Source organism: Rana temporaria, chromosome 4 (assembly GCF_905171775.1).
Source record: "Rana temporaria chromosome 4, aRanTem1.1, whole genome shotgun sequence".
Lineage (NCBI taxonomy): Eukaryota > Metazoa > Chordata > Amphibia > Anura > Ranidae > Rana > Rana temporaria.
In genome coordinates, this window is record NC_053492.1 from 199,579,952 (window position 1) to 199,600,820 (window position 20,869).

The following is a 20,869-nucleotide window of genomic DNA, read 5'->3' on the forward strand; positions in this document are numbered from 1 at the left end:
AGAAAAATTTGTTACAGTGCCAATGCTTGTAAAAATGTAAAAATTTAGATAAACTATATTACTAGTAGTATTGGGACACCTGCCTTTACATGCACATGAATTTTAATGGCATCCCCAGTCTTGGTCCATTGGGTTCAATATTGTGTTGGCCCACCCTTTACAGCTATACCAACTTTCTCTTTTGGGAAGGCTTAGGGGTGTGAAATATTCTAAAAATAACAAATTTGCAGCATTTTAAAAACATTTTACTTGTAAATGTTCCGTGCTTTGTTCCAAAAACTGGAGATAAAAATGGAGGCTGACCTGCAGATATTTCAATGCAGCATCCTGCTCTACCTTAAAGTCTGGGAGGCCGTGCCTTGTGTTTAGTCCTCGCAGCTGTGCAAGGTTTGCTCATTCTTTAGATTCCCCCATGCGAAGAGGCAGCATCACATTTTTAAAAAAGTGCATGCATTAGATGAAAAATACACTTATCCAACACCCCATTTTCCAGCCAAGGTGACATCATGGGCCTTCTGGCATTATCTTGGGAAATTATCTTTGTGCACTGAGGCTTCCATATTTGGTCCCTTTATGTTCGGACATATTTTGACCTTCAGCTTGATTTGGAAAATTATTGTATGCAATTTTGCCAATATTTTTTTTCTCAGACTATATTCACTACACTGAATGAATTCCACACCCCTGAAGAAGCCAATGATTTGGTGAAACATGTTGGGACATTGTGTTATACTCAATACAATTCGGTGTAGATCTCTATGACTGATTGACTTTATTTTTACTCAATTGAATAAAATTCTGTCTTCATTTAATTTTGTTTCCAATGTTAATGTGACTTGGTAAGGCACTGTTATAATCCCTCCATCCCTTCCTTTACTTTTTACTTTATTGAGCTGTTTACATGTAGCTTGAGTCTTGGTGACTGAGCTTTGCGTGTTTGGTATTAAATTAAAAAAAGTTTGGTTTGTTCATGGTTAATATTTTAAATAAAGTTTACTGTATGATATATTTTAACCACAAAAAAAAAGGGTCGTGGCCTAAAATTTTCCAACATTCTTGTCTTGTTTATTCTCTTAACTTTTCTCTTTCAGGTTGGTTTGGTTTTTGTTGTGGTTAAAGTGGTTGTAAACCCAACCACACGACTTGCACCTACAGGTAAGCCTAGATTAAGGCTTACCTGTAGGTGCAAGAAATATCTCCTAAAACTACACAGTTTAGGAGATTTACAATCATGACAGGCGCCGATGTCTACGGCACATGCACGCTGTAGACAACGGTGTAGGTGCACTGAGCGTGCTGTTTTTGTGAATGCCATCATCAGGGTTAATGCCATATTCCCGCGCATGTGACGTCATCGCTGCTCCGGCCAATCACAGCGCCGGGGCGGCGATAACAGGAAGAAGATGCAAGGGGACATGGCGGCGGCGAAGGGGAACGAGGAGGACTTCGATGTCAGGCAAGTGCCACATAATGAGCTAGTATGCTATTCATACTAGCTCATTATGCCTTTCTCTTGCAGGATTTGTTTTTTCCTCCGTTTTTCGGGGGGGGGGGGGGGGGTTTACTTCCTCTAAGGTGGTGCCATATGGGGTCTGAAATCCTGTGTGGTTAAAGGGACAAGGACGTTTCAACACTACCAGAAAGCACCAAAGCTTTGCTTGTCTGAATGGGTGTTAAATGGGGGTTGCTGCAGGCAGGTCTGATTTTTCATGACAGGTTTGTTTTAATCACTGTTTAATAGGATCATCTCTTTCTAATCAATAAATGTTTCAAGCAACAAATTAAGTTGTTGTCCAGATTATTCATTCAGAAACTTTGCATTTAATGTGCAGATAGGCAGTTCAGAAATACAGGAAGTACTTGTGGAAAGTGCACATTCCTATGTTCTTCTGTATCAAAAAGTGAATTCGATAAGCCAATCCATGCTTGTGTAGAGAATAAGGTAGAAAGAGCTGCAGAGATTTTCCATTGTCACATTTTAATCATAGTGCATAAAATAAAAATCCCAAAGTATTCATAGTGCAATGGTTTTTAAGTGTTACAAATCATGCTTGGTCCTTGAAGTGCAGTTATAAATACTAATCATACTGTTTCAATATCCATTTAACTTTTCTTTTTGAATTTGGTTCACCACAGAAACAAGTAATGGGGTGGCATACGATTTTGGATCTTGACGATTAAAAAAGCTTAATTCTTGCCATCAAAAATTAAATAAAATATTTCTTTGTTTTGTTAAGAGTTCAAAGGTCCAGCATCTTCATTGTCAAATTAGCCATTAGAGACAACTGACAAATATATTATTCACTTGCACTAATCACAGTGTACTGTGGTGAGGTGTAGCCACAGCCTTCCCTTTGAGCTCCTTAAATGAACAAGCAAAAGGGATTTACTACCCTTTGTCCAAATAATATCTTTGTTTTCTTTTTCATGTTATTTGATGCAACACTGAGCTTCTTAAGTTTTTAAGGTGTCCATTGAGAGAGCAATGAGTCCTGGCATAGTACGGTAAAAAGAACTGTTTTCCAGACCAACAAGACTGATAAATGATATGGACTTCCCAGCCACACAAACTCGAACCCGAGCTCTATACAAGCCTTTCCCATTTTTTGACCCAAGGTCCACCAGGATCTGAAAGAATGAAGATATAAAATACCATTATTTATGTCAATGTGATCAATATTATATTGTTTATTTGATGCTTATATTACAAAAGACTGGCAAGACAATGAAAATATTTTATGTTAAAATAGTATTTGTCTCAGTATCTCCCCACCACATAACCTTCATGTTTTCTACTCCGGAATTAACGCTTTTGGAAGAAAACGAAACCAGGTTATCAGAAACTCAGAAGGTATGTATAGGTTTGTGATCATGCTCAATACAAACCTAAAGGGGTACAGTTTATTCTTCCACTGGCAATCAATAACAGGCCCAGATGAAGTCCAAGACAAAACGTGTCGGAAAGCTCTACTGTCACTGTTCTTTTACAAGCACTTTTTTACTACAGAAATGTTAAGTGTAACTCCGTTTTATTTATTAAATATCTAATGTTAAGTGTAACTCTGTTTTATTTATAAAATATTTACCTATTTAACGGAATTATGCTATATGCCTTTGTTCTTTTAAAAATGGATGTTTGGACTGATTGTCAATATAACTAACCAATTGAGGTCCACCGCCTTGAGCCTATAACTTATCTGGAGGTTGTGTCTGCTAGGAGAGCCTTCCCTGGGTTTAATATAACAACAGTTTGATTGGCTCACTAGGTGTACACCTATTTGAGTTCAATCCTTCTGGCAAGCATCTGTTGTCTCTGCTGGTAGATCGTCTACTTTTGGCAAAATGTTTTATTCACATTTATGACCAGCTTTTTCACAAATTCTTTTTGACGACTTTTATTGACCTCTTGTTCACATGTTGGAACACCCTTAAAGATTTTACTTTGGACTTCGCTAGCTGATACATTTTTGTGCTTATGTATTAATGTTCACTTAATATAGTTCAACCTACAATGCACATGTAAATCTTAAATTGTGCTTACCCGGTGACCATTCAATATTGAATTGAGATAAACAAATGAATTGTAAACCAACAATTAAATGTCTAATATTAGAATGGTTAGATATCCCATATATGGATCAATATTGTGTTAAGTTCATAAAGATTGAAGAAAGAAAAATTGAAAAAAGTCCTCAACAGTGTTCATTATTGAAACCAGAAAATTGTGTCCATTAAAAATAATTGGTGTATATATAACCAAGTAAAAAGCTAAACACCAGTGCTCTGTGAAAAAAAGTCCATATGATTGTGAGATGTCGTATCCAAAAGCAACCATGTTGAATCCACCACCAATCAGCAGAAATGACTTCTTACCAGCTTGCCACGATCCCCCATGACAGAGGATCAAAAGAATGTTTGTAATCTATCAGCTTTATGCAAGAAACAGCAAACACAAGCATGGATCTTAAAGCAGTAACTCTCGACCAATGAACCATCAGCAGATGCACGCGATACATAGAAGATAAAAATGCTCCATATAGTGCATTAACATATACAAAAAATTATTAAAAACATACAGTAATACACTTACAATTATGCAGTTTAAAAGAAGCTTTTAAGTCTGTTGTGCTGGCCGGGGCACAGACACCGTCCTTCTGGGAAAAACGTGTGGAGCACGAGGTGACGTCAGCACGTGCCCCTGGACGAAGTTGGTTTTTACTAAATGGACTGGGGGGTGGAGCGACGCGCCAACATCACCTCGTGCTCCACGTGTTTTTCCCAGAAGAACAGGTGTCTGTTTGGGCACTGGCCAGCACAACAGACTTAAAGGCTTCTTTTAAACTGCATAATTGTAAGTGTACTACTATATGTTTTTAATAAATATTTTATACCTTACTGCGCTATATGGAGCGTTTATAGCTTCTATGTATCGCGTGCATCTGCTGATGGTTCATTGGTCGAAAGTTACTGCGTAAGATCCGTGCTTGTGTTTGCCGTTTTTTGGAGAAAGCGGATATATTACAAACATTCTTTTGATCCTCTGTCATGGGGGATCGTGGCAAGCTGGTAAGAAGTAATTTCTGCCGATTGGTGGTGGATTGTGCTTTTGGATACGACATCTTACAATCATATGGACTTTTTTTTCACAGAGCACTGGTGTTTAGCATTATTACTTAAAGTTATATATAGACACCATTTTTTATGGACACAATTTTTTGGTTTCAATAATTAACACTGTTGAGGACTTTTTTGAAATTTTTCTTTATTTCATCAATCTTTATGAATTTATCACAATATTGATTTATATATGGGATATCCAACAGTTCCATTATTGGACATTTGTTAGTTTACAATTCATTTATTTATCTCAATTCAATATTGAATGGTCACAGGGTAAGTGCGATTTATTTTTTTCTTCCACAGTTTTGCTCTTGTATTTATGTTTACATGAAAATCGCAGCTCCCAATTGAATAACTGTGAAACGGCTCTTCAGTTATTTGTTTAGTGTTTTTAGTGCAGTTTCTTCCCTCCATTTTCCACATGTAAATCTTAGTCCTAGTTTGTTCTAAGACTATTCTAACGCTGCACTCATTTACTTTTTTTTTTAATCAATAACAGGCACCTACAGGTATTTACAGTACATGCAAGTCAGTTTTTTTTCTAGAGCACCTAAACGTACGGCTGTCTAAGAGGCAAATACCAGCTTGAACTATGAACTTAGCCCGATGACCTTCCATACATCCATAGTGCTCCAAAGTGATGCGTGGCTTCACTTAATTAAGGCACCACAGTAGGTACAAGGTACCCATTTCTTAGCAGAGGCCAATATTTACACACTCGAGTGTCCTGTTGGAAGGACAACAGCATGTAATGTAAAGTACTGCGAACTATATACTGTATGCATTATACTTATCTATGCAGCAGGTGGCGCTGTATTAGAGTGTTATAGTATGTATTCTATGATATAACAGGATGTATTGTCTATGTTCAATGCACTTGTTTGTTCTCTTCCTGTCTCCATGACTTAAAGATATGTACTGCAATCCTCCATGAACGTAAAGTGTATTGCTGTGAACAAGAAGCTAACAGAGCATAATTCAATACCCTACTAACAGGTTGTGGGTCCCAGGCACTGGAAAGAGAACTCAGTGAGTACTGTATACAAGCTCCTGTAAGATAGCAAGTGGTTCGTATGTGAAGTTTACAATAGCAAAGCTGAACAATGCAAATTGCCAGCTGTGGAAGTTCAAGCTAGAAATGCTTTTTAGCATGGATGACTTATGGCAAGTGCTGAATACAGACAGACCCACAAAAAGACTGCAGACTGGGACAGGAAGGATAGATAGGCAAAAGCGACCATAAGCTTATTAATGGAAGATGACCAGCTTATCCACATAAGAACAGAGAGAAGAAGATGGAAGTTATCTCCTCAACCAATCTCAGAAATCTTGGAGCAATTCCATATGCAAGATGGAAAAGAAGCGAAAACTCCTATGGAGCAAGGCTAATAAATGAGCAATGAAGCAGAAAACATGCTACCCACCAATGACATGTATCGCTGAGCAATCAGCAAGCTGCTATATGTTGACACTAACAAGATCAGACAAAGCCCCAGGAGTGGGCATACTATGCAGGAATGTCTCAGCTCCCTGTCAGCATGACAGGAACGCAGTAAAAACAGTGATACAATAAGTCAAAGGAACAACTCAGATAAAGTTACAGTTACCAGCAACATCCAATCCAAAACTGGTCGGATATGTGGATGCTGATTGGGCCAGTGACTGCACAGTAGGGATGAGCTTCGAGTTCTAGTCGAACTCATGTTCGACCCGAACATTGCCTGTTCGGCGAACAACAAACAATTAGGGATGTTTGCGGCAAATTCGAAAAGCTGCAGAACACCCCGTTAAAGTCTATGGGAGAAATCTAAAGTGTTAATTTTAAAGGCTAATATGCAATTTATTGTGCTAAAAAGTGTTTGGGGACCTGGGTCTTGTCCCAGGAAACATGTATCAATGCAAAAAAAAAGTTTTAAAAACGGCCGTTTTTTCAGGAGCAGTGAATTTAATAATGCTAAAAGTGAAACAATAAAAGTGTAATATCGGCTGGGCCGAGAGTGGATTCACATCGCTGGATTTTTATTTTTTTATTTTTTTTTATTAATAAAGGATTTTTTTCTACGGTGTCTGTTTTTTTTTTTTAACTATTTACACTTCCATCGTGAAATGGTAGAGGTACAGTGTACCCCATTACCAATTCACATAGGGGGGGAGCCAGGATCTGGGGGTCCCCTTTGTTAAAAGGGGTCTTCCAGATTCTGATAAGCCCCCCGCCCGCAGACCCCCCCCAACCACCGGGCAAGGGTTGTGGGGATGAGGCCCTTGTCCCCATCAACATGGGGACATCCTCCCCATGTTGAGGGCATGTGGCCTGGTGCGGTTCAGGAGAGGGGGGGCCGCACTCTGTCCCCCCCTCTTTTCTGCGGCCGGCCAGGTTAACATGCTCGGATAAGGGTCTGGTGTGGATTTTTGGGGGAACTCCACGCCATTTTTTTTTAAAATTTGGGGTGGAATTCCCCTTAAAATTCACACCAGACCTGAAGGGTCTGGTATGGATATTTAGGGGGAACCCCATGTCATTTTTTTTTAAATTGATGGCGGGGTTCCCCTTAATATCCATATCAGACCTGAAGGGCCTGTTTATGGAATTTGGGGGGACCCCCAACTTTTTTATTTTTTATGAATGAATCATCTCTGAATTGCCAGAGCCGACAATTCATTAGAGCCGCAAAGCCGGTTTTAAATGCCTTTTTTCTTTCAGAAATGACACTTTGTGCAGGGACAGTTCTATGTACGGGAAACATGCGCTTTTTCACATGCTGACTTTATACCCCTCCTAGGTACGAAATTTAAAGTAATATTACACTTTTATTGTTTCACTTTTAGCATTATTAAATTCACTGCTCCTGAAAAAACAAACGTTTTTAGAACTTTTTTTGCATTGATACATGTTTCCTGGGACAGGACCCAGGTCCCCAAACACTTTTTAGGACAATAACTTGCATATTAGCCTTTAAAAAAGAGATTTTTAATACAGCTTACCTGTAAAATCTTTTTCTTGGAGTACATCACGGGACACAGAGCGACATTCATTACTATATGGGTTATATGGAGTACCTTCAGGTGATGGACACTGGCAATCTCAAACAGGAAATGCCCCTCCCTATATAACCCCCTCCCATAGGAGGAGTACCTCAGTTTTGTAGCAAGCAGTATGTCTCCCAAAATGGTCCCCATAAGAGGGGTGGGAGCTCTGTGTCCCGTGATGTACTCCAAGAAAAAGATTTTACAGGTAAGCTGTATTAAAAATCTCTTTTTCTTTATCGTTACATCACGGGACACAGAGCGACATTCATTACTATATGGGATGTCCCAAAGCAATGCTTACAATGAGGGGAGGGAGAACATCTCCAAGACAAAAGGATTTAATTTAGAGAATATTCAAATCATAATAAATCCAACTTAGTTGAGAAAAATAATCTTAAATTTTAAATTTAACTCAAAAAAGAGGAGCCCCCGGAATCCGAGGGTCTCAAACTGCAGCCTGCAGCACTGCCTGCCCAAAGGCTGTATCAGAATTCCTTCTTACGTCCAACTGGTAGAATTTTGTAAACGTGTGGACAGAAGACCAGGTTGCCGCCTTGCAAACCTGAGCCATAGAGATCTGGTGGTGTGCTGCCCAGGAGGCGCCCATGGCCCTAGTAGAATGAGCCTTTAATGATACTGGAGGAGGCAACCCTTTCAAGCCGTAGGCCTGAGTGATTAATTGCTTAATCCACCTAGAAATGGTGGACTTTGCAGCTGCCTGCCCCTTCTTGGGCCCATCCGGTAATATGAACAGCACATCTGTTTTCCGGATCTTCTTTGTAGCTTTAAGATAGGCCTTCATGGCCCTGACGATATCCAAGGTATGCAGCAACCCTTCCTTTCTGGAAGTAGGTTTAGGGAAGAAGGATGGTAATACCAAATCCTGGTTCAAATGAAAACTGGATATAACCTTCGGTAGGAAGGAAGGATGAGGGCGGAGAACGACCCTGTCCTTATGAAAAATAAGATATGGTTCCTTACAGGATAAGGCCGCCAGTTCCGATACTCTTCTTGCGGAAACTATGGCGACCAAAAAATACTAACTTCCTTGTCAGTAAAACCAAAGGAATTTCAGCCAACGGCTCAAACGGTTGTTTCTGTAAACTTGACAGAACAAGGTTTAAATCCCACGGGCAAAGCGGGGATTTAACTGGAGGTTTAATACGTAAGACCCCTTGAAGGAAGGTCTTAACCAGCGAGTGGGTGGCCAGTGGCCGCTGAAACCACACTGACAGAGCAGAAATCTGTCCCTTGATTGTGCTTAATGCCAATCCTTTATCCACTCCTAGCTGGAGAAAACTTAAAACTCTATCAATGCTGAATTTGCGAGGAAGCCATAGCTTGGACTCACACCAACCTACATAGGCCTTCCAGACCCTGTGATAAATCACCCTAGAGACCGGTTTCCTGGCTCTGATTAGGGTAGAGATTACTTTCTGAGACATACCTCTACCCCTGAGAATCAGGGATTCAGCTTCCAGGCCGTCAAATTTAGATGCCGTAAGGCAGGGTGGAGGATCGGACCTTGCGATAGCAGGTCTGGCCGTAGAGGAAGAGTCCAAGGGTCTCCCACTACCATCCTTAAGATTAGTGAGTACCATGCCATTCTGGGCCATGCTGGAGCTACCAGGATGACTGGTATGTGCTCCACCCTGATCCTGCGCAGCAGGCGGGGTAGTAACTGAAGCGGGGGAAACGCATAAAGAAGTTTGAACTGATGCCAAGGGCAAACCAGCGCATCGGTTCCACAGGCCATCGGATCCCTTGAGCGGGACATGAACCTGTCTAGCTTCTTGTTGAGTCTCGATGCCATGACATCCACGTCCGGCACTCCCCATCTTTGGCAGAGTGCTTGAAAGATTTGTGGATGCAGAGACCATTCCCCCGGCCATAGAGTCTGGCGGCTTAAGAAGTCCGCCTGAAAGTTGTCCACTCCGGGAATGAATATTGCCGATACGCAGGGCACATGAGCCTCTGCCCATAGGAGAATCAAGCTCACCTCTCTCTGAGCGGCTTGACTCCTGGTTCCCCCTTGGTGATTTATGTATGCCACAGCCGTGGCATTGTCTGATTGAATTCTCACCGGGAACCCCTGCAATTTTGACGTCCAAGCCCTGAGGGCTAGTCGAGCAGCTCTGAGCTCCAAGATGTTGATGGGTAACTGCTCCTCTAGCTTTGCCCAAGTACCTTGGCGAGTGCAACCATCCAAAATTGCTCCCCAGCCTGTCAGGCTGGCGTCTGTGGTCACTATCTTCCAAGCCACTGGGCTGAAAGATCTCCCCTTCAGTAGGTTCTGAGGGTCTAACCACCAACACAGACTTTGTCGGACTCTTGATGAGAGCGGCAACGGGATATCCAAGGCCTGTGGCCTTCTGCTCCATGCTGACAGGATGGCTGCCTGCAGGATGCGAGTGTGACTCTGGGCGTATGGTACCGCCTCGAATGTGGCCACCATCTTGCCTAGTAACCTCATACATAGGCGAATAGTCGGTTCCTTTTTGCTTAGAACCAGTAGGATTAATTCCTTGATGGCTTTGACCTTCCTCAGAGGTAGAAACACTCTTTGTTGTTCTGTGTCTAATCTCATGCCGAGATATTCCAACTGCCTTGTGGGCAGGAAAGCTGACTTTTCTCGATTTAGGACCCAGCCGAACTTCTCGAGGTATTGGACCGTGAGGGCCACTGCTCGCTCCAAGCCGGGAGACGAGTGATCTATGACTAGGAGGTCGTCCAGGTATGCTAGGATCGTGACCCCTTGGATCCTTAGTTTGGCTAGGATTGGAGCTAGGACCTTCGTGAACACCCGGGGGGCCGTAGCCAACCCGAAGGGAAGCGCCACGAATTGGAAGTGACGCGAAGCCACCATGAAGCGTAGATATTTTTGATGTGGCTGATAAATTGGAACATGAAGGTAGGCATCCTTTATGTCTATGGACGCCATGAAGTCGTCCTTTTGGAGTGTGGCAGCTGCTGACCGCACGGATTCCATCCGAAATGAGCGGATCTTTAGGTATGCATTTACCATCTTTAGGTCCAAAATTGGCCTGACATCTCCATTGGACTTCGGGATGATGAATAGGTTGGAGTAGAAACCTAGTCCCTGTTCCAGGACTGGTACTTCTACTATTACTTCCTGGGAAAGTAGATGATTTAATGCCGACATTAATGCGGCTCCTCTCTCCGGATCGTTTGGAATCCTCGACTCCTGGAAATGAGGAGGAGGAAACTTTAGGAAATCTAATTTGTAGCCCGTGGCCACGGAAGACCGTACCCACTCGTCGGGAATGCTGGCTTCCCAAACCTCTGAAAAGAGTCGCAGCCTTCCCCCCACCTTCGTGGGTGGGGGCGCCCCTTCATAAGGGCTTGGGGGCTGGTTTTGCTGGTTTGCGAAACCACTGCTTTCTGCCTCTAGCAGCCTGTCCTTGAGACTTGCTGTTGAAGCCGAAGTTTGCTTTCGCAGGAGGCCGTCGATACTGTTTGGCATTAGAGGGCCCCTGCCCAGGGGAGTACTGTCGTTTAAACGCAGGCCCCTGAAACTTCTTCTTAGTTGGCAAGAGAGTACTTTTGCCGTTTGAAATGGTCTGAATGTATTTATCTAGGTCTTCTCCGAAGAGTCGTCCTCCATAGAAGGGAAACCCTACCAGGAGCTTCTTGCATGGGGGCTCGGCCTCCCAGCTCTTTAACCATAAGAGTCTTCTCATATGGATAAGGGATAACGATAAATGTGACGCTTGCTGGATAGAATCCTTAATTGCGTCTACTGTAAAACATATGGCCCTAGGGACATCCGAAAATTCTTCTGCCTGCTGGGCAGGAATAAGTTTAAGCATCTGCTTAACTTGATCCGATAATGCTTGAGCAACCCCAATCGCAGCCACCGCTGGCTGTACTACTGCCCCTGCCGTAGTGAAGGAGTTCTTAAGTAGTGCTTCCAAGCGTTTATCAACTGGATCCTTGAATACCTGTATGTTTTCTACAGGGCATGTTAACGATTTGTTAACACATGAGATGGCTGCGTCCACTGCAGGAGTAGCCCATTTCTTGGAAAATGTATCTTCCATAGGATATAGGGCAGAGAATCTTTTAGGTGGTAAGAAGATTTTATCTGGCTTGTTCCAATCTTGGAACAAAACTCCCTCTAATAGAGGGTGGATCGGAAACACTGCATTGCTTTGAGGCGCCCTCAGTGAGCCCAAAGCTGAAACCGTTGATACCTGGAGATCTGGTACTGGCAAGTTGAATGCATTATGGACCAAGTCCGTTAAGGCTTGAATCCACCAGCCCTCCCCTTGGGAGACTGCTCCAGACTCCTCTGTATCCGGATCTTCGATCCCTGAACCTACTTGGTCCTTGTCCAAGAGATCGTCCAATTCCCCTGAGGAAAGGACCTCCTCTTCTGAGGGTCCACGCTCGGGCGACGGAGATCTAATCCGTTTACTGCCCCGCATAGCTGTGGCTATCATTTTTCCCATTCTTTTCTCCATCTCTCTTAAAGAGGTGAGTAATACCTCGTCCGTGACCATCTTAGGGTTGGACTGACCCGCGCCAGCTCCAGCCCCAGATCCCGATGGCCCCAAGGCTCCCTGAGGGGAAAGCAGCGGCATAGCTTTGTCCGAGACCTCATACTCTCTGGGGGAATCCCCACCTCTTGTACCCTCTGACCCGGATGCCATGGTACAATACCGAGGTACACCTGCTACCTATTGGTACTTGGAACTATAAAAGTTAATTGCCCAAACACCTGTTTGGGGGATAAAAAATGCTTCCTCTCCCCTAGATGACCTTTTTTTTTTTTTTTTTTTTTTTTCAAATCCAGGAAAGAAAAATCATTCTGTCCCCCTGAGTAGTATTGCAAGAAAAACTATGAGATGTTAAGAAACAGCCTATTTCTAGGCTTGAAAACAGTCTTCTGAAGACTGCAATATTCTTTTTGGCCACTGTGTGTCCTCGGCGCCCCGTGCTGCCGCTCTGGTCTTTCCTCCCCAGTTCCTATGTATCGAATGCTGTTTGGAACGAAAAGGAAGGGCCGCCCCTTCCTTAAACCACTGACCCGCCCTTCCCCCCTCAGCTAAACGGCGCGAATTGCGCCTATAACACGTGAACGCGCGCGCGCACGCCCGCCGATAGGGGGGGGGGTTGGGGGGAAGGGAGCCTCTCTGCTCCAGCTGGAACCACGAGGAGGTCAGCGTTTTGCCTGCTTAGCAGGCTCTGAGGAGGAAGACTGATGGAGCATCGCCTGGAGGCTTGCAGGTAAGCATAGCTCTCTGACACACACATACATTTTATATTACACAGGCCCTACTCAAATGCTTTTCCAACACTACAAGGGAGGTCACTTCTTATGGGGAATAATACACATAGAGCCATCCTATCATTAAGATATGTGACTAGTTTGCCAGATGCAGCGCATAACTTTAGGCATGTCCCCTGTGACCCCCCAGAAAAAACCTGCTAAGAACCAAGTTCCGCAAGTTTTCCCCTCACTTACCTGCTCCATGCCGCAGGACTTTGCCAAGCAAGAGGCCCAATCTTCCCCCATCTCCGTGGGGATGTCTAGACCTTCAGGCCCTGGGTTCCTATGAAGGATCCACTGTCCTGGGCCCATATAGCACTCTGGCAACAGAAACATTAGGCACCCAAAGGTTTCTAAGTTCTGGGCCCAGGGTCCAGCTCTCTAAAAAGAAAAGCATTATGGGCTATACCCCAAGGGTTTGGGGTCCGGTTACTGACCACTTTAGCGCTGAGGCCTTTGGACAGAACCGGTTAGCTCACCTAATCCCAAGGATGCGGAGGCAAGCTAAACCATGACCAACACCTAAGACACTGGCGTAAAAACTGAGGTACTCCTCCTATGGGAGGGGGTTATATAGGGAGGGGCATTTCCTGTTTGAGATTGCCAGTGTCCATCACCTGAAGGTACTCCATATAACCCATATAGTAATGAATGTCGCTCTGTGTCCCGTGATGTAACGATAAAGAAATTAACACTTTAGATTTCAAATGTTCGAGTCCCATAGACTTTAACGGGGTTCTAAAGTTCACACGAACATTTGGTGTGTTCGCAAGTTCTGATGAGAACCGAACAGGGGGGTGTTCGGCTCATCCTTACTGCACAGAACACAAGTGGATTTATCTTACAGTATGGAGAAGGAATCATAAGTTGGTCTAGTCTAAAGCAACTGTCGCTCTATCTTCAACTGAAGTACGTTGCAGCAACATACGCATGTCAAGAAGCGATATGGATTCATCAACTTCTTGTGAACATTGGGATACACATGTCAAAACCAATTCCCATTTTTGAAGACAACATGCTTATAGAGGACCAAAATACATCAACGTCAAGTATCACCTGTTGAGGGGCAATCAAGAGCAAGGTATTATTGACATTCAATACTGTCCATCAGAGGAGATGACTGGCGATGCACTCACCAAGCCTTTCTTTTTCCGAAGAAGTTGAATATAATTTGACAAAGCTCATGCTGTTGAAAAGGTTGTTGGAAGGACAACAGCATGTAATGTAAAGTACTGTGAACTATATACTGTATGAATTATAGTTATCTATGCATGTGGCACTGTAGTATTATAGTATGCATTCTATAATATAACAGGAAGTATTGTTTGTGTTCAATGAACTTATTTGTTCTCTTCCTGGCTCCATGATGTAAAAAATTAAAGCATATTGTTGTAAACAAGAAGCTTCCAGCGCATAATTCAATACCCTGCTAACATGTCCCAGTTTGGGGACTCAGAACACTTCAAAAGAAAATGTATACTATATGCAGACAGAGAAAGGTGCCTGCTATTGCTTCCTTTTAACATATTACAAAATGTAAACCTTAACACATCTTATGAACTGGAGCATTCTCACTACATGTTAAGGAAAAAGCTGGAGCCGTTTGATGACTTGGATGATGGTGTAATGTCTACGGTGCACTTAGACATCACCAATGCAGACTCATCAATAATCAGACAGGTTAGAAAAACGTTTTCAATTGATAAGCTGGTGTTGGAGGTTTAATACTCTTCAATCTTTCTCCATAGCCCTCCATGTTAACAGGTAAAAAAAGGATACTTGAGGCCAGTCAAAGCTGTAGTCTCATGTATTTGGCTAACCAGAAAGTGGTTGCTGACCTTGCCGGCACAGAGTTGGCACTAGCCTGGAAAAATTAACAAGGTTCATATGATCTCTCTGAGAGGTATTACTTAATATACCATGCAAGCACCTAGTCTAAGAAAAGCCCAACACTAACTAATCTTAAAAAAAAAAAATCCCCCCCCCCTACCTATTCTGCATAATTTGTAAAAAAAAATTTAATTTGTTATTTTTAATCCACGCTAGTCCTGTCATGTGATTCTGCAGCTCCTGCTTCCATGTGCAAGGGAGCACTCGATAACAGCTGTGAATTCTAGGGGCCGTAGCCCAACTGTCGCCGTAGCTCCCACCTCTCTTCTCACTGACACAGGGAAGCTGGAGCTGCAGAATCACATGACAGGACTAGCGTGGATTAAAAATTACAACGTACGCAGATCATTGTCAAACAGGGTATGCAGAAAACATAGGAGGAAGGGAGAGGTAACATTTTAAGAAAAGTATGTGTTAGGCTTTTCTTCCATTTTAAAGTATATGCAAGACCAAAACGTTGTTATTTTAGTTTTGGACAGTAGGCAAGGGTGGAAACCTCTATCAGGGTTTGGTTCTGCCTTTGTCTCACACAGATTTAATTATACTTCCTGTCCTGCAGAAACAGGAAATGCAAGGAAATCAAATGAACCAAAATGAATGAAATACTCATCTTAAAGGGTTGTCACAGGAATAAGTGTCCCAATCAAAGGTTTTCCCTTAAATCTCAATCAGATGCAAACTATAAAATGTAGTATTTTCCCTCACTCTCTATTCTATGACATAATGATCATCAAGACAGAGTGGTGAAGAACGTTGAGTTTTTTTAGTGAGACACAGGTAGCAATATAACCTTGACAAAGGGTCTAATCAATGCCTATTCTCTTTAAAACTAAAACGTGCCTTTACATACACTTTAGTATGAAAAAATATATTGAAGCCAGACTTATTTTTAAGATATCAAGCTGGCTACGAAAAAAAAAAAAACAGGGATATGAGAAAAAATGTTTTGCACATCTTTATAGAAGTCCCACCACTAAAGCTCTGTACACACAGGCGAGAATCCTATCGGAAAAAAAAAACATTGGTTTTCTCTACAGGATTCCTGGCAAGCTTTTCTTGCCAAGCCCTGTGTACACACACACACACACACACACACACACACACACACATTCAAAAGAACTGCCGCTCTTTTGAATGGCAAGAACGCGATGACGTCATCGACTATGATGAGCATGCGTTCGTCACATTCGATGCCGTCGCCGCCATCTTGCTACACCCTACACCATGCCTTGGAAGCTACTGTGCATGCGTCAAAGTCTCATCGAGCATGCACGGGTTTCTATGGAGGCAGGCAAGTATACATATGCTCGGTTTTCTCAGCAGGAAAACACTGCCGAGAATCCAGACGAAAAAAAATAGAGGGCAGGTTCTCTATTTTTCTCTTCGAGATTCCCGGCAGTTTTCCCGACGAGAAACCATATACACGCACGTTTTTTTCGGCAAAAAGTTCTCCCAGCAGCTTTCTTGCCGAGAAAACCGTGCGTGTGTACAAGGCTTTAGTGAAGAATCATGATGAATCAGGTGTTAAACAAAATTATAATAAAAATCTTTGAAGCTCTTATGTCTAGTGAGGTAATGCCATTTTCCTGATTCGACTGTGTGCTACCCATGCATGGACTGTGGCACAATTATTTGTCTTGTGAAGCAATATTTAAGCACCTTTAATGACCAGAAAATAAAGTAGGCACCGATTTTCCATTCTCACCTCCTGGAACTTCATTGACAGCTCTCTTTCTGGTACTTGCAAGATCCACTTGTACTTCTCTTTTACAGACTCAACTTCACTAAGTGCTTCCGCCACATGTTGGCAACCTGTGCAGTATTAAAATGTCAAGTTTAGGTTAGGCATCTACTAAAGAATGGAAAACTGTAAGCAATCGCCAATATACACTACCTATAGCTGGAAAGTAAACAAGTCAATTAATGATTTGGAAAATTGCATAAGAACTGCCGATTTGGAAAGAGTTCCCCAAAATACTTGTGCATGCCAAAAAGTACAAACAAAGCTAGAATAATAAATAAAATAATGATAAACCAGTGTAAGTGGAACCTATGGACACTCAAAAATACAGGTAAACTGGTGAATTCTAATTCACAAATGTATTTCCAGTTAAGCCATTAACACACAAGTGGCCAAATGCACCTCTGCGAAGAACCCTTATTAATTTTTAGTCCAATTTGTAGTCCTGAATTGGTTTCTAAAAACAAAAACATCCCCTGGGGCCAAGACCCACAGCTGGCTTCAGATTTCTCATTTATTTTGTTAAAGAATAGCAATAACTACAGTATTTATTCATGCAGAATCAACAATGTACTGTCTGTATTTAAAAGTATGGTGCTCAGGACCTGCTGTACAGTACCTTGGAAATCCTTTCTTTCTCCATTGATGTTTGTGAGGTCCCTTTTCTGTAGCCGAGAATGATCAGGAACTAGATCTTCTGTTAAAAAAAACATAGGTAAATATATGATAATGTTTTCCAGGCAACAGGTCAATGAGCTATTATTGCTCTGCAGACAACTCTGCCACATGCTAAAAGGAGATTCACTCATTTTCCCTGCTTGATATTTCTACCATAGTCCTGTGTAATCATCTGTTGCTATATTCCATAGAGCACCCTAACAGCATAAATGTAAATGCACTTTTTGAAGCTTTTGCTATGTAACTTACTCAATATCCTACATCAGTGGTCATCAACCCTGTCCTGCAGGGCCCACTAACAGGCCAGGTTTTATGTATTACCATGGGGAGATGCAGTCTAGAATACTGCAATCACTGAGGAGCAAATGATATCAGCTGTGATGTATTTCAGTTATCTTGCAAACCTGGCCTGTTAGTGGGCCCTGCAGGACAAGGTTGATGACCACTGTCCTACATCACCAATACAATACAATTAATTTCAAGGCAGGTATAATTCTGATTGATAGCCATAAAAGGATTCTTCGTACAGTACTGACCTTTTTAACAATTTATTTTTAATTTGAGACAAGGTGCCTACTGTGAGTGTGTTTGTGAATACGTCCCCTACACCATAAGCAGGGGGATCTCAGATCACCAAAATACTGAAATTAGGCTTGAATGTTCCTTTTAGGTCACCAAATCTTTCTGTAACAGGCACAACTATGTTCCCAAGTATTAACCTGGTGCTGAGGAAGTACAAAGAGGGCATATATATGATTGATCCCAGTTCTCCTGTAGTCCCCTGAAGCCCAATCCTACTTTTGAATACGAATAACTTTCTCTCTGCAAATGTGATGTTACAGCTGTGGAGAGGTTACTGAAATTGGGGAAAGCATAAGACAAAAGAATAAGCCAGTTTCTTTTGTGGTGGTTCATTCTTCCTTCTTCGTGGATCAAATGCCCTTGAATCACTTCTGACTGTGTCTGCTGCCCCTTTGTCCTCAAAGTGTAGCAACAAATAGCAACCAAAAAAAATATGGTTACTATACGGTACGATTTAGTCATTTATTTATTTATTTAAAATGCTTATTGGGAGCGCAGTCATTACCCGAAGGCCTCGATGCGCTCATAGAACCAACATATACAAATACAAAACACATCTCTCATTACTATAAGATAACAATATAAAACCACATAATAACATTTAAAAGAGCTAAAAATACTAATATCTTACCCTAACTAGGGCCATACACTTGAAAAAATAGAAACGTTTTTAAAAACTTCCTAAATTTTAATAACTCCTTCTCACGTCTTATGTATAGAGGTAGAGAGTTCCAGAATAATGAACCCTGCGCATCCAGCGTTCTCCCTCCACATTTAGTTCTTCTAAATTTAGGGACAGTCAGATTGGCCTGATCAGCAGATTTCAGTGATCTGTTGGGAACGATTAACAACTCCTCGCACATATACTGTAGGGGGCGGGGGCCGCTCTGCACCAGATCAGGTACGTGTAAGTGACCCAGCATTTCCGGGTAGGGGGCAAATGGGTGTCAAATGCCCCATCTGTGCTGTGATTCATAGTTGAAAAAAAGACCAAAAATCCTTCAGGTTCAACTAATAAAAAGGGTGGAAATAAATATTAAAAAATAAATATATATAATCCTTTTCCCACAGTTGATCAAGAGGAAGGCAACAAATCCCAGCAAAGCATGAACCGATTTACTCCAGCAGGGAAAAAAATCCTTCCTGGTCCCCAGAGTGGCAATCCCTGGATCAATTTTACCTATAAGGTCACTTTCACACTGAAGCGTTTTACAGGCGCCTGTAAACTGCCTCTTCTGCAGCCCCAGTGTGAAAGCCTGAGTGCTTTCACACTGGGGCGATGTGCTTGAAAAACAGGAAAAAAAGTCCTTTTAGCACTGATATTAATGTCACTGGTGATATCAGTGTCAGTTATTCAGTACCCATGTAGTGTCGGGTAGTGTGCCGCATTTTATCACAGTCCCACTATAAAAGTCACTGATCACCGGCAATACTAGTACATAAAAAAGAAATCCAGCATAAATAATATCTTTTGTAGCAGCCATCATTTTTATGCAAACCAATATACACTTCCTGGGATTTATTTTAATTTTTTTACCAAAGACATGATGAAGAATACATTTTGATCTAAATTTATGAAGATTTTTTTTATTGTATATGTTTTATAGGAGAAAGTAAAAAATATTGTTTTTTTCATTTATGTAAGAAAAAAAAAAACAGTAGTGATCAAATACCATCAAAAGAAACCTCTATCTCTCGCCTCGATTACTGCAACTCCCTCCTCATTGGCTTACCTCTGCATACTCTATCCCCCCTTCAGTCCATCATGAATGCTGCTGCCAGACTAATCCACCTTACCAACCGCTCTGTCTCTGCTACTCCTCTCTGTCAATCCCTCCACTGGCTTCCGCTCATCCAACGAATTAAATTCAAAATACTAACAATTACCTACAAAGCCATCCACAACTCTGCCCCCAGCTACATCACTGACCTAGTTTCTAAATACCAACCTGTACGTTCTCTTCGTTCTTCTCAAGACCTCCTACTCTCTAGCTCTCTCATCACCTGCTCCCATGCTCGTCTCCAGGACTTTTCTAGAGCCTCTCCATGCCTATGGAACTCCTTACCCCAATCTATCCATCTATCTCCTTCTCTATCAGCTTTTAGAGGATCCCTGAAAACACTTCTCTTCAGAGAAGCCTACCCTTCCCACACATAACTGTATTTTCATTTGAGTCCATCTGATCATCCCCCACAGCTAACTACCCTTTGTTCCACTTGACCCTCCCTTCTAGATTGTAAGCTCTAACGAGCAGGGCCCTCTGATCCCTCCTGTATTGATTGTATTGTGACTGTACTGTCTTCCTTGATGTAAAGCGCTGCGCAAACTGTTGGCGCTATATAAATCCTGTATAATAATAATAATAATAATTTGTGTGAAAAAAACTGCAAAAATAGAATTTGTGTACAGTGTTGCATGATTGCCAGTTAAAGTAGCTTAGTCATGAAGGGGGTAAAACTTTTTTGATCTTAAAGGGGTTGTAATGGTTCGTTTATTATTTTCTAAATATGTTCCTTTAAGCTAGTGCATTGTTGGTTCACTTATCTTTTCCTTCAATTTCCCTTCTAAATGTTTTTTTCTTTGTCAGAATTTCTCACTTCCTGTTTCTCCTCAGTAAGCTGTTCAGTAAGCTGTTCTGGCTGACTAACCACCGCTCAGATGATGGTGTCAAGTTTACTGAGGAGAAACAGGAAGTGAGAAATTCAGACAAAGAGAAAAAAAACATTTAGAAGGGAAATCGAAGGAAAAGGTAAGTGAACCAACAATGCACTAGCTTAAAGGAACCTATTTAGAAAATAAAAAAATAGGATTTTTATAACAGCTTACCTGTAAAATCCTTTTCTTGGAGTACATCACGGGACACAGAGTCTTAATCATTACTATCTGGGTTATATTCCACCATCAGGTGCTGGACACTGGTGTAATCAATTAGAACAGGAAGTTCCCTCCCTATATAACCCCTCCCATACTGGGAGCACCTCAGTTTTTGTCCCAAGCAATAAGTGTCCCAATATCCCCAAACAAGAGGGGTGGGGAC

At 42.0% G+C, this 20,869-nt stretch overlaps 1 protein-coding gene across 1 annotated transcript in view; it reads right to left on the reverse strand.

Annotated features, from left to right (window-relative positions):
* Positions 1–1,557: 1,557 nt before the first annotated feature.
* PRSS56 (serine protease 56) overlaps positions 1,558–20,869 on the reverse strand; it is a 90,357-nt gene continuing 71,045 nt past the window's right edge. The window contains exons 15-17 of the mRNA XM_040349681.1: positions 17,191–17,268; positions 16,536–16,642; positions 1,558–2,628 (exon numbers count right to left, since the gene is read on the reverse strand). Coding sequence (XP_040205615.1) covers positions 2,455–2,628; positions 16,536–16,642; positions 17,191–17,268 — 359 coding nt within the window. The 3' untranslated portion in view covers positions 1,558–2,454. The remainder of the gene's footprint in view (positions 2,629–16,535; positions 16,643–17,190; positions 17,269–20,869) is intronic.